Genomic DNA, 14,378 nt, shown 5'->3' with positions numbered 1-14,378 from the left:
TCTGCTGTTCACTGTCCCTGTCACTGCTCTGATTCCCTGGCTCTCACTGCCCTGTCCCTGTCCCTGTCCCTGTCACTGCTCTGGTTCCCTGGCTGTCACTGCCCTGTCCCTGCTCTGTTCTCTGCCCTGGCCAGGCTGGCTCCCTGAGTCTGTGAGTGCTGGGAGGTGAGGGAAAGGCTTCCCTTGACATCCCTGACCTGTGGGTGCAGCTGAGTGCTGCAGAGCCAGTGCTGGAATTGCAGTCACTTTCAATTACCTGGAGCCAGGAGAGGTGGGGAAAAAGGGGCTGCTGGCTGCAGGAAGCTGAAAGCTCCTTAGTACAAGGGGAAAAGCAATTACTGAGGTTTTGCCAGTGCCAAAGGCAGGAGGAGCAGCCCAGGCCAGGCTGTGGCCATCCTGCCATGGGTGCAGGGTGATGTGGGACCCTCCAGCCTGCCCCCAGTGCCCATGGCTGCAGAGCCGTGGGATGCTCCCTCCCTGCTTGGTGTGCATGCCAGAGCTCACCTGTGCCACCTGTTCTGCTGCAGCCCAGGTGCTGTTGGGTGCAGAGGGCTCTGGCACTGGCTGACAGCACTGGGAGTGGGGCTCTGTCCTGAGGGGCTGCCACGGGCTCCCTCCTTCTGCACTGAAGTGAGACGTGAGCGCTGACACATTGCAGAGCCTTTGGCACTCAGCTCGGTCCAGGCTGTTCCTGCCTGATCTGCTGAAGTGTCTGCCCCTGCCCTGTCCCTCTCGGGCTCCTGGGATGCTCGAGCCCTGACTCTGCAGTCCCTGCTGCCCTGGGCCAGCCCCTGCCCTGGGCCAGCCCCTGCCCTGCCCTGCCCTGCCCAGCCCCAGCACTGCCCTGGGCCAGCCCCTGCCCTGCCCTGGGCCAGCCCCTGCCCTGGGCCAGCCCCTGCCCTGCCCTGCCCAGCCCCTGCCCTGCCCTGGGCCAGCCCCTGCCCTGCCCTGGGCCAGCCCTTGCCCTGGGCCAGCCCCTGCCCAGCCCTGCCCTGCCCTGCCCTGCCCGGGGCCAGCCCCAGCACTGCCCTGCCCTGCCCTGGGCCAGCCCTTGCCCTGCCCAGCCCCTGCCCTGCCCTGGGCCAGCCCCTGCCCTGCCCTGGGCCAGCCCCTGCCCTGCCCAGCCCCAGCACTGCCCTGCCCTGGGCCAGCCCCTGCCCTGCCCTGCCCAGCCCCTGCCCTGCCCAGCCCTGCCCTGGGCCAGCCCCTGCCCTGGGCCAGCCCCTGCCCTGGGCCAGCCCCTGCCCTGCCCTGCCCAGCCCCTGCCCTGCCCTGGGCCAGCCCCTGCCCTGCCCTGGGCCAGCCCTTGCCCTGGGCCAGCCCCTGCCCAGCCCTGCCCTGCCCTGCCCTGCCCTGGGCCAGCCCCAGCACTGCCCTGCCCTGCCCTGGGCCAGCCCTTGCCCTGCCCAGCCCCTGCCCTGCCCTGGGCCAGCCCCTGCCCTGCCCTGCCCAGCCCCTGCCCTGCCCTGCCCTGCCCTGCCCTGCCCTGCCCTGCCCTGCCCTGCCCAGCCCCTGCCCTGCCCTGGGCCAGCCCCTGCCCTGCCCTGCCCTGCCCTGCCCTGCCCAGCCCTGCCCTGCCCTGCCCTGCCCTGCCCTGCCCCAGCACTGCCCTGCCCTGCCCAGCCCTGCCCTGCCCTGCCCAGCCCTGCCCTGCCCCAGCACTGCCCTGCCCTGCCCAGCCCTGCCCTGCCCTGCCCTGCCCTGCCCAGCCCTGCCCTGCCCTGCCCTGCCCTGCCCTGCCCTGCCTGCCTGCCTGCTGGGACAGTGGGCTGCTGGGGGATTCCCATGGGCTGCAAACCAGGGCACTGCAGTTAGGGCTTCCCAAAGTTTTTAGCTGAGCTTAAAAGAACTCCAAACATGCTGAGATTGGGTAACAGCTGGGGAGGGGAAGAAAGAGGGTCAGCAAGACATTAATTAACTTTTCCTTGGAGCAGCACCATGGAGAGGGAGAACAGAGTGAGAGTTGTATATTTAAAAAAAGCTAAACAGAAAGAGGACATTCTGGTGTTTCATTTAAGTGTGGTTTGCGAAATGATGGGTTAAGGTTGTTGGGAGCTCTCCTGTGCATACTCAGCCCCTAAGGCTAAGCATGAATTAATTATAGCTCATTTTTGTTATAGTTACAGTGTTCTCAAGATGTACCTTCTGCAAAGTTGCTGAAGTTGGCTGTTAACTTCAGCTTGGCTCTGCCCTGGCTCTGTTTGTGGATCTCCCTGGTTTTTCTGAAGTGAGCCTGTGTTCCCAGCGAGCACAAAGCTCCTCTTGCTCTGCTGGCACAGTCTCCTCTGGGCCTGCAGTGCTCTTCTCCCAAGGAACAAGTGACAGGATAAGGGAAGGGCTGCCAGCCCTGGCACAGCTGCCCAGGGCAGTGGTAGAGTGGCCATCCCTGTCAGGGTGGGGTCACTGGAAGCCTTGGCAGTGCTGAGGAGCAGTGGGACTCGGTCTTGGAGGGCTTTTCCAGCCCTGATGGTTCCCTGATTCTGCAAAACCTGCCCTTGTGTGCTCGAGCAGTCCTTAGAGGCCAGGGCTGCCCTCCTCACAGAGCGGGCTGGGCACCTTCCCTGTGCTCCTGCCTGTCCCCTCTGCCATCCACCTCCTCCCTCCTCTTCCTGCCACTGCCCCTTTGTCTCTGGACCCTTGTCCTGAGCTCTCTGTGTGGAGACAGCTCTGTGCTCTCCCTGCAGACCTGGAGCTGGAGATGGGCTCTTTTGTTTTGCTGTTTGATCTGTGTTTGTGTTTTTGCATGCATCTCCTTTCCAGCTGATTCCACTTTGGAGCTAGGTTAAACTGTGCAAAATACTGTTTAAAAGAAAAAGAGAAAGGAACTTGTCAAGATGCATTTGTTAGATCACATTTAAAATGAAACAGAATTGAAGGTAGTTTTTGTCCAAGAAAGGGGAGGCTGAAAAGCCGTCAAGCTGCAGGAGAAAGCCCCTCCTTTGTTGTCCTCCTGACATTGAAGTGTAATTTTTCATGGTTATTTGGACTGGAAAATGGGGGAAAAGGGAGAGATGGGCTTGTGATTATTTCCCATAAATGACAACACAATCACATCACGCTCCACTACAAATATGCTCAAGGAATTTGCCTTTTTTTTTATGTTTCATGTGTGAAAATAACAGCAACCTTTCTAGTCCTGCTGAAATTAAAGGGGTTAAGTCCCTGTTGGGTTTCACTGGCTTAAAATATAGTCCAGTTTGCACAAAAGCATGGGCAGCCTTGTTCCTGGGAAGTGGGAGAAGGGTGCTGCTCTCCCAGGGAAGGGTTCTTGGTTGGGCATGCTCCATCCCTGTGTGTTCAAGGCCAGGTTTGATGGGCTTGAAGCAACCTGCTCTAGTGGAAGGTGTCCCTGCTAATGTCAGGGCTTTGAACAGGATGGTCCTGAAGGTCCTTCCCAAGCCTCAGTTCTGAGACTCTGATGATGTGTGTGCCAGCTGAGCACACCACAGGCAGCAGTTTGTGCTGCCAGTGGAAGCAGCAGAGATGCTCCGGCTGTGCTCTGGAGAGGAGCTGTCTGGGAAATAAGTGTCATTAAACCCAGGTACCTGTGGCATTCTATTGTTTGGGGCTCACCCAGCAGCTTTGCATCCAGACTGGAGCTCCATGTCATTCCCCTCAAAACCTTACTGACAGTTGGATGCTGCTCTTCCTTTCAGGAAAGGAGAGGGAATGAGCAGGCTGACATGACCCTGGCACAGTGACCCTGGCACAGTGACCCTGGCACAGTGACCCTGCACAGTGACCCTGGCACAGTGACCCTGGCACAGTGACCCTGGCACAGTGACCCTGCACAGTGACCCTGGCACAGTGACCATGGCACAGTGATCCTGGCACAGTGACCATGGCACAGTGACCCTGGCACAGTGACCCTGGCACAGTGATCATGGCACAGTGACCCTGCACAGTGACCCTGGCACAGTGACCATGGCACAGTGATCCTGGCACAGTGACCATGGCACAGTGACCCTGCACAGTGACCCTGGCACAGTGACCCTGGCACAGTGACCATGGCACAGTGACCCTGGCACAGTGATCATGGCACAGTGATCCTGGCACAGTGACCCTGCACAGTGACCATGGCACAGTGACCCTGCACAGTGACCCTGGCACAGTGACCATGGCACAGTGACCATGGCACAGTGACCATGGCACAGTGACCCTGCACAGTGACCCTGGCACAGTGACCCTGCACAGTGATCATGGCACAGTGACCCTGGCACAGTGATCATGGCACAGTGATCGTGGCACAGTGACCCTGCACAGTGACCATGGCACAGTGACCCTGCACAGTGACCCTGCACAGTGACCCTGGCACAGTGACCATGGCACAGTGACCATGGCACAGTGACCATGGCACAGTGACCCTGGCACAGTGACCCTGCACAGTGACCCTGGCACAGTGACCATGGCACAGTGACCATGGCACAGTGACCCTGCACAGTGACCCTGGCACAGTGACCATGGCACAGTGACCCTGGCACAGTGATCATGGCACAGTGACCCTGGCACAGTGATCATGGCACAGTGACCATGGCACAGTGACCCCACACAGTGATCATGGCACAGTGACCCTGGCACAGTGACCCTGCACAGTGATCATGGCACAGTGACCATGGCACAGTGACCCTGGCACAGTGATCATGGCACAGTGACCCTGCACAGTGACCATGGCACAGTGACCATGGCACAGTGACCCCACACAGTGATCATGGCACAGTGACCCTGCACAGTGACCATGGCACAGTGACCCTGCACAGTGACCCTGGCACAGTGACCCTGGCACAGTGACCCTGGCACAGTGACCCTGCACAGTGATCATGGCACAGTGACCATGGCACAGTGACCCCACACAGTGATCATGGCACAGTGACCCTGCACAGTGACCATGGCACAGTGACCCTGCACAGTGACCCTGGCACAGTGACCATGGCACAGTGACCATGGCACAGTGATCATGGCACAGTGATCCTGGCACAGTGACCCTGCACAGTGACCCTGCACAGTGACCCTGCACAGTGACCCTGGCACAGTGATCATGGCACAGTGATCGTGGCACAGTGACCCTGGCACAGTGACCATGGCACAGTGACCATGGCACAGTGACCATGGCACAGTGACCCTGGCACAGTGATCATGGCACAGTGACCATGGCACAGTGACCCTGGCACAGTGACCATGGCACAGTGACCATGGCACAGTGACCCTGGCACAATGACCCTGGCACAGTGACCATGGCACAGTGACCCTGGCACAGTGATCCTGCACAGTGACCCTGGCACAGTGATCGTGGCACAGTGACCATGGCACAGTGACCATGGCACAGTGACCATGGCACAGTGATCATGGCACAGTGACCCTGGCACAGTGACCCTGGCACAGTGACCATGGCACAGTGACCCTGCACAGTGACCATGGCACAGTGACCCTGCACAGTGACCCTGGCACAGTGACCCTGGCACAGTGATCATGGCACAGTGACCCTGGCACAGTGACCCTGCACAGTGACCATGGCACAGTGACCATGGCACAGTGATCGTGGCACAGTGACCCTGGCACAGTGATTGTGGCACAGTGACCCTGCACAGTGACCCTGCACAGTGACCCTGGCACAGCTCGGGCAGCCAGGCTCGTCCTGGGCTCTCAGGGTGTGGGAGGGCATCAATTCCCTCTGGACCCCCTGCTGCTGTGACCCACGCTCTGTGCCAGGCTCTGGGGACTCAGTTTCACACCAGCTGAGCTGTGGCTCAGGCGGGTGGTGCCAGTGCTGGGCACCCACTGCTGTTGGGCCGTGCCCACGGCCACTGTGCCCACGGCCACTGTGCCCAGCCCCCTCCCCCACCCGACAGCCAGGGCCAGCCTTTCTTTTGGCTATTTTAGCTACTTACCCTGAAAACAGGAGTGTCAGAGATTCTTTTTGTTCCAAAGGAGAGACCCTGTGTACAATTAAAACTTGTTTCTGGTAAACCTCATTCCAGGAAAGATGAGCTTTTAACAAAAGGCTTTTGACAGCTGCAGGGTATTTCATTTTTTTAATGCCGAATGAAAAATCAATACATTTTTCTAGGTTATACATATTCAGAACAGGCTTGATATTTCCATTATAATGGAAAATGGGTGTCTGCACATCTCGCCTGTCAGAGCTGCACTGCCACATTTTCCAAGCCACTGCTAAATATTTCAAAGCTGATTTGATTGTGGTTGATGACAGCTAATGTTTCCCAGCCTGGCTGCCGGAGGGCGAGAGGCAGCGCTCGCTCGGCCCGTGCCTGCGTCTGCCAGCCCAGAAATGCCCTTTGTCCCTTGGGGCAGGGAGCTGCGTGCTGAGGGAAACCTGCCTGGAGAAGACGAGGTGAGAAATGAGGTCCTGGGCAGTTGAGGCCGCTCTGGAGCCCACCAGCACTTGCCAACTTCTCCAGCCTGGAACTTGCTGGGTGTGGGAAGGGCCAGACCTCAGTGTGTGCCCCTGTGCAACTGCAGTTTGGGTCCATCCTGGTGTGTGAGTCACGGGTTCCCTGACCTCTGCAGAAGTCACATACTTGTGATTTTCCAGACTCTTCTCCTGCTCTTCTGCCTCCTCCCCCCTCCCTGCCCCCCGTTTGATAAATGGTTTAATTTTAAATTAAAAGGAAATACTGCTCTCAAAAATGATTTATTCATGAAGGAAGCAAAGACTCTGCCTAGGATTTTGTGTGGGGCAGGTGGATTGGGATGGAAGAGCAGCTCCTTTGGCTCCAGGGGCTGCATTTCCTTGCTCCCAGTGTTGACCTGAGCCCTGGCAGTTGGAAAATTCCTTTTAAAAGTTATTAATAAAGCACCATGGACTCAGGGATGGAGCTCTGGCACCGTGCCCAGGGTGTGTTGTTTCGATTGCCCAGGGACATGATTCCCCCATACAAATCCTACAGCAGCAGCTCTTGCACCTCTGAAGTCCAAACAGCCTTTGGGGAGGAGGGGTCAGGTGGTAGCAGAGGTCAGGGTGGTTTGGGAGCTCCCTAGGGCTTGAGAGCACTGCTCGTTCAGCCTCAGGAGCTGTGCTGGGGCCTCTGCACCCTGTGCTGCACAGGCTGCTCTGAACCTGCCCAGGACAGAGGCTGCTGGGGCCAGGCAGTGTGACAGTTTGTGCCAGGCAGTGTGACAGTTTGTGCCAGGCAGTGTGACACAGTTTGTGGCCATGCAGTGTGACACAGTTTGTGCCAGGCAGTGTGACAGTTTGTGCCATGCAGTGTGACACAGTTTATGGCCATGCAGTGTGACACAGTTTGTGCCAGGCAGTGTGACACAGTTTGTGCCAGGCAGTGTGACAGTTTGTGCCATGCAGTGTGACACAGTTTATGGCCATGCAGTGTGACACAGTTTGTGCCAGGCAGTGTGACAGTTTGTGCCAGGCAGTGTGACACAGTTTGTGGCCATGCAGTGTGACAGTTTGTGCCAGGCAGTGTGACACAGTTTATGGCCATGCAGTGTGACACAGTTTGTGCCATGCAGTGTGACACAGTTTGTGCCAGGCAGTGTGACACAGTTTGTGCCAGGCAGTGTGACACAGTTTATGGCCATGCAGTGTGACACAGTTTGTGCCAGGCAGTGTGACAGTTTGTGCCAGGCAGTGTGACACAGTTTATGGCCATGCAGTGTGACACAGTTTGTGCCATGCAGTGTGACACAGTTTGTGCCAGGCAGTGTGACACAGTTTATGGCCATGCAGTGTGACACAGTTTGTGCCAGGCAGTGTGACACAGTTTATGGCCATGCAGTGTGACACAGTTTATGGCCATGCAGTGTGACACAGTTTGTGCCATGCAGTGTGACAGTTTGTGCCAGGCAGTGTGACACAGTTTGTGCCAGGCAGTGTGACAGTTTGTGCCATGCAGTGTGACACAGTTTGTGCCATGCAGTGTGACACAGTTTGTGCCAGGCAGTGTGACAGTTTGTGCCAGGCAGTGTGACACAGTTTATGGCCATGCAGTGTGACACAGTTTATGGCCATGCAGTGTGACACAGTTTGTGCCATGCAGTGTGACAGTTTGTGCCAGGCAGTGTGACATAGTTTGTGCCAGGCAGTGTGACAGTTTGTGCCAGGCAGTGTGACAGTTTGTGCCAGGCAGTGTGACACAGTTTGTGCCAGGCAGTGTGACAGTTTGTGCCAGGCAGTGTGACACAGCTGGCAGTGCCAGGGAGGCTCCTGCTGTGCAGGGCACTGAGGGAGGAGCAGAGCTGTCCCTCCAGGAGTGCCCTGGCCCTGTTCCCAGTCAGGGTGCCCCACACAGGGCATGGCTGCAGTGCCTTCACTGTTTGCTTTCCAGCCCAGCCCTGCTGCTGGGGCTCAGCAGAATGTGGGCACAGGGCTGTCAGGAGAGGGCTGTTCTGCTTGTGCTGTCAGTGCTGGTCACAGGTGGCTGTGAGGGCTGGGACAGTCCCTGTGGGTCAGAGCCAGCTCAGGCTGGCACGGGGGCAGAGCAGCCTGCTGGAGGGAGCACGGGCAGCTGGAGCTGGAGCTTGCTGTCCCCAGGCTCTGTGCCAGGGGCCCTGGCAGTGACAGGGCTGCCATAGGGACCGACCTGAGCTGCTTCAGAGCCTCCCTGGGTCCGTGTCTGACACTCTGCTCCCTTCCATCCTCTGCAGAAGGACAGCTCAGGGTGGAGCAGGAGGAGGGTTGCAGCTGGCTCTGCTCCCTGCCCTGTGCCCAGCAGGGGCAGTGGGTGTGCTCAGAGGGACAGTTCTGCTGCAGGACTTGGGGCTCCGTCCAGCCTGGTGCTGCATGGACACCAGGAGCTGCAGCCCAGCCCTGCTGGGGACTTGCTGTTGTTTTTTAATCATTTTCTCCTGTTATTGGTATTCATAGCTCACATTTTTCCGGTTACTGTCAGCCTGGGCTTCCATCCATTTTAAAGAGCTATTTTTTCCCTTGTTGATGATGATGATGGTATAAAGACAGATGGTGTAACTGCTTATGAATGTCCTATTTTATTCCCCTGGAAGCAGACAGCCCACTGGAAGACACGTATTATTTCCACATGCTCAGGTTAGAGCCCAGACAGCGGCTGAGCCTGGCTCGCCCTTCCCCTTCCTCCCAAGCCGGTGCTGACACCTCCGGGTGGCAGCTGGGAGTGCTGCTGCACCGGGAGCCCTTTGTTCGGCTGGGCTGGGCTGGGCTGGGCTGGGCTGGGGGCTCTGGGCTGGGCTGGGCTGGGAGCTCTGGGCTGGGCTGGAGGCTCTGGGCTGGGAGCTCTGGGCTGGGGGCTCTGGGCTGGGCTGGGCTGGGAGCTCTGGGCTGGGCTGGAGGCTCTGGGCTGGGGACTCTGGGCTGGGGGCTCTGGGCTGGGCTGGGAGCTCTGGGCTGGGCTGGGCTGGGGGCTCTGGGCTGGGCTGGGCTGGGAGCTCTGGGCTGGGCAGGGGGCTCTGGGCTGGGGGCTCTGGGCTGAGCTGGGCTGGGCTGGGCTGGGAGCACTGGGCTGGGCTGAGCTGGGCTGGGGGCTCTGGGCAGGGGACTCTGGGCTGGGGGCTCTGGGCTGGGCTGGGCTGGGAGCTCTGGGCTGGGCTGGGCTGGGGGCTCTGGGCTGGGCTGGGCTGCGCTGGGCTGGGCTGGGAGCTCTGGGCTGGGCTGGGAGCTGTGCTGGGCTGGGCTGGGGGCTCTGGGCTGGGAGCTCTGGGCTGGGCTGGGGGCTCTGGGCTGGGAGCTCTGGGCTGGGCTGGGGGCTCTGGGCTGGGAGCTCTGGGCTGGGCTGGGCTGGGGGCTCTGGGCTGGGAGCTCTGGGCTGGGCTGGGGGCTCTGGGCTGGGCTGAGCTGGGCTGGGCTGGGGGCACTGGGCTGGGCTGGGGGCTCTGGGCTGGGCTGAGCTGGGCTGGGCTGGGGGCACTGGGCTGCATGATAGGGGAACAGGGGCAGGGCAGTGGGTGATGGGCTGCAGCCCATGGGCAGTGGGGGCCATCTCCTCACACTGTCCAGGGGGGCCTCAGAGCACCTGAGCCAGCAGAGAATGATTAAAATGATGATTTAAATTAAATATAGAAACCCATTACCAAAGGTTTTTAATAAAAGCAGCTAAGATCTGCTTCCACAGCAGCTGCCCCAACTGCAGGGACACCCTTGCCCTGTGTGAAGTGGTTTGAAAGCACCAGGGTTGTGGGGTTGGGGTGGGGATGGTTTGTGTTTTTTCCCTAGAGTGGAAATAAGATTGGAATTTTAATTTCTGAAATGTGAACCCAGCTGCTGGTTTCACAGCCCTTCTCCCAGCAAACTTGAGCACTCAGCTCACATGGCAGACTGCCCTTCTCACCCCTCCACCAGTGATGTGTGTCTTTCCACATGTTGGATGCCTTTGTCAGTGCTGCCACCCCTCTCCCCTCTCACTCCCAATTTAGGCTGTCATATCCTCAAAGGGCACTGCTAATTTATATTTTTGATCTGAATTTCTAGCCTTGTCTTTGTTAGGAGGAGGATGGGAGTTGGTGCTTGAGCCCATTAGGTAAATCTCAGGATTGCATGGCTTCATGGGGTTTACCATGACCAGATAATGTGAGTTAAAATTCTAAACTATCCTGCCTAACAATGGGTATAGTGGCCTAAAAGTGTCCTTCTGAGCCCAGTGGTGGGGTCAGCCCTGTCAGTAAGGCACTTACATTAATACCTGTAAGTGTAGATGGAATGTGGCTGTTGCAGCTGCTGTCAGGGGTCTGGCAGCCACAGGCTCACTCCCACAGTCCCTCCTGATGAGGTGCCTTGGAGTGGAGCTGCCCACAGCAGGCTCTGTGCCCACGCTGCTGTGATGGGCTGCACCAGGGTGCCCTGTTTTGCCCTGGCCTTTCAGCACTCCTGCCAGTGCTCCCTCCCTTTTGCCCTGTGCTGCTGCTCAGGTGTGCAGGCTCTTCCCTCCTGGGATGGAGGCAAGGCTGCCAGCCTCCTCCTGTGCCTCTGGGCTGGGCTGAGCAGCAGTGTCTGCAGTGCCCAGGGCCAGTGCTTGGCATGGCCATGAGGAGGAAGGTGCTGGAGGCTCCAGTCACTCCCTGATGGCTGGGTAGAGCCTTGCTGTGCAGACAGCCATGCCACTGTACATGACACCTTAGGGACTCAGTAGCTCCAGGGGGTTGAAGGAGGTGAGTTCTTCATTTTGTCTTTGTCTCTCAGTTCTTTACAGTTCCTGCCTTGACCATTAAGCAGGTGTGTGGGAGGGCAGTGGGTGGTGTCCATAGCTGGCACCCAGCACTTGTGCACAGCCTGGGCTCTTGCTCTTAATGATTGGCAGCTTCCTGTTCTTCTGTTCTGCCTTCCATGTCTGTGTCACACTTTCTGCTTTTCTTGTTTCAGAAGAACCCAGTGAAGATGTGGAAGGGCCCAGTGACACAGCTGGTGAGGCTGAGGAGCCTCCCAAGGAGCCAGAGAGTGCAGGGGACAAGGACCAGAGTAAATGGACAGGTATGGTTCTGTGATGTGGCAGAGGTGGTTTGGTCCCTCATTTTCTTTAAATCCAGGAAGGGGAGGTGGAAGAACCAGTGGCCCACAGAGCCATTTTTAGCTGACCACAACGTGGCAGTGACAGAAGTGTCATCCCCTGTGGAAGTTTTGGGTGCAGCTCCTTGGCACAGACCATAGTTTGAGTTGTGGTGACTGTGAGCCCCAGGCTGGCACTGGCCATGGTGCTCTGGGACCAGACCTGGGAGAGGAGGAGGGAGAAGGGGACAGTCCCTGCTGCCAGCAGCCAGCTGGCAGTGCAGGGAAAGCTCTGCTTGGAGGAGGAGGAGGCTGGCACAGAGCAGGGGAAGGCTGTGGCCACAGTGTCAAAGCTGAAGAGCAGGAAGGGTTCTGTGCACCTGCCCTTGTGAGCAGAGCAGCCCAGCCCGTGCCAGAGCAGCCTGGCACAGCCAGAGGGAGTGGCTGCAGAGCTCTGGTGCTGCTGAGGCTGCTCCCTGGCCTGCTGTGCTGTACCTGTGTGCTGGGACAGTGCCTGGAGCATCTCCTTGTGCTGCACAGGGGACAGGGGACAGGCCCAGGGCTTGTCCCTAGCCGGAGGAGAGGCTGGGGAACTGCACACCTGCCATCCCTGCCCCAGATTTTCCTGGGAATTGACCCAACAACTGTTTGGAAGTGCTGATGGGAAGATAATGAGATGAGGAACAGTCAGCACAGATTTGTCAAGAACAAATCATGTCAACACGACCCAGTTTCCCTTGGTGTGAGGAAGGTCCTGTGTGGAGTCATGTCTCCTTGGAAGGCTTTCCATGCCCCTCTCCAGGGCAGGCTGGAATCAGCACAGACACTGGTGTGGGTGACAGGACTGTACCATTGGGGGGTTTCATTACACTGGAGAGTTCTGCATCCCTGAGCTGGGGAGGCTGGGCAGCAGTTTCAGAAAGCCCAAACAGCAGAACAACCCAGAACAGAGCAGCATCAGTCAGGAGGAGAAAATGGAATGAGCAGGTTTATTTGTCCTAAAAGAAGAACAAAGGGGAGGACAAGACAAGTCTTGTGCATTAAATGCTTCTGAAAGGAAGGAAATTATTTGTTCTCCATGTTGAGGATACAGACAACAAGACACAAAAGGCTTAAATTAAAGGGAGAAAGATTGGTGTTAGGTAACCAGTTTTTACAAGTCCTCCTGTACAGCCTGTGGCTTAAGCCCTGGAGTGGGTTGTGTGGGAAGGTTCCTCAGAGATCCTTCCAGAAATGAGAGGAGCTGCCCTCAGGAATAAGGCAGGACTCTGATGGACTGGCTGACCTTGGGAGCAGCCTCAGGTGGCTGAGGATGAGGATGGGGGCAGGAGAGGTGTGGGCTGAAAGCAGCTGTGGGGAGTGTGGACGGGGAGGGGGACACCACCTCAGTTTGATCATTGTCAGTTCCTCAGCAGTTCACTCCCCTCTGTGCCTCGGTTTCCTCACTGCACACAGGGGGTTTATTGCTTCATTTAAAGGTCTGCAAGATCTGTAACAAGCCACTGAATTCCTTTGCCCATCTCCCTGCCCCAGCCCAGGGCTAAGGGTCTGCACTGCTGTGGGCACAGGTGCAGCCTGTGCTGGGTTCAAGGGGAAAACCTCTGTTTTCATTATCAACTTGTCTGAATGTCTCAACTGCAAAACAAATTTATTGATTCATTCCTTGTATTTATTTTAAAATGCAATAATGTGAAGCAGAAACATTTTTAGGTGATACTTTTCAATTGAATATACATGAAGAAAACTCCATTCCATAGAAGGACTCATTGGCTGTTAATTTTTCCAGACATCTCTGTGGTTTCTGGAAGGTTCTGGAAGGTGGCAGTGCCTCCACACTGGAGCAGGGAGATCTGTGTGCCTTGTGACTCAGTGTTAGATGTTATCTCCCCTTGGCTAATGTGGGATTTGCACCAGCCAACCAGCAAGGGGAAGGAAGGATGGCTGGTCCCAGCTCCTTTCCTGAGGAGGGTGTAGGTGATGGATGCTGGGCTGGAGCCCTGCTCAGCACTGCAGGGCCTCAGCTTTGGGCTGCTGCTGGTCCCATCACCAGCTCCCAGAGGCTTCCTTAATGCACTGACAGTATCAGGGGGTTTTCACAAAAACAAGGAGCAAAGTCTACTTAAAATATAGATTGAAATGAAATCTTTCTGGAGGACTGGCCTGAAGGGCTTTTATTTTTGTTAATGATTTTATTTTTTTTTAAGTCCATGATGCTCACCTAACGGAGCAATTAGTGCAATGGACCATCCCTGATCCGAATCCGTGGTAGATTGCTATTAAAGGAAGTATTAATGGGCTGCTGAGAGCTGGGAAATTGTTACAGAAAAGTGTGTTTATGGAATATGGTGCTGGCAGGCATGATTTCAATTGGATTTGACATGTTTAACATAAATGTATACTGCACAGCTCCTGCAGTTTATGAATAATTCCTACAGGCCGACTGCCTTTCTAATTACTGAAATTGAAAAAAACAGGTCAGGCACATCCTGACGGAAATCTATTCCTGCTCCTCCCCCCGGCTGCTCTTGCTGCTTTTTTTGGTATCTGGTGATGGGGGAGCACGTAATGGCCAGGATGTCGTGGGGCTGAGCAGGGGATGGAGGTGCAGGAGGATGGAGGCTGCAGAGGGATGGAGGCTGCAGAGGGATGGAGGTGCAGAGGGATGGAGGCTGCAGAGGGATGGAGGTGCAGAGGGATGGAGGTGCAGGGGGATGGAGGCTGCAGGGGGATGGAGGTACAGGGGGATGGAGATGCAGAGGGATGGAGGTGCAGGGGGATGGAGGCTGCAGGAGGATGGAGATGCAGAGGGATGGAGGCTGCAGGGGGATGGAGGTGCAGGGGGATGGAGGCTGCAGAGGGATGGAGGTGCAGAGGGAGGCTGCAGGAGGATGGAGGTGCAGGAGGATGGAGGCTGCAGGAGGATGGAGGTGCAGAGGGATGGAGGTGCAGAGGG

At 57.2% G+C, this 14,378-nt stretch overlaps 1 protein-coding gene across 3 annotated transcripts in view; it reads left to right on the top strand.

Annotated features, from left to right (window-relative positions):
• Window positions 1-14,378, top strand: part of ZFHX3 (zinc finger homeobox 3) — a 125,189-nt gene that overhangs the window by 84,603 nt on the left and 26,208 nt on the right. For 2 of the 3 annotated variants that reach the window (XM_056500462.1, XM_056500461.1), the window contains exon 5: window positions 11,303-11,410. In XM_056500462.1, coding sequence (XP_056356437.1) covers window positions 11,303-11,410 — 108 coding nt within the window. The remainder of the gene's footprint in view (window positions 1-11,302; window positions 11,411-14,378) is intronic. The other variant, XM_056500463.1, reaches the window with a different exon arrangement.

The sequence above is a fragment of the Oenanthe melanoleuca genome, chromosome 11 (genome assembly GCF_029582105.1).
Source record: "Oenanthe melanoleuca isolate GR-GAL-2019-014 chromosome 11, OMel1.0, whole genome shotgun sequence".
NCBI lineage: Eukaryota > Metazoa > Chordata > Aves > Passeriformes > Muscicapidae > Oenanthe > Oenanthe melanoleuca.
The sequence above is the reverse complement of the archived record's forward strand: the minus strand, read 5'-3'. Positions and strand labels throughout refer to the sequence as shown.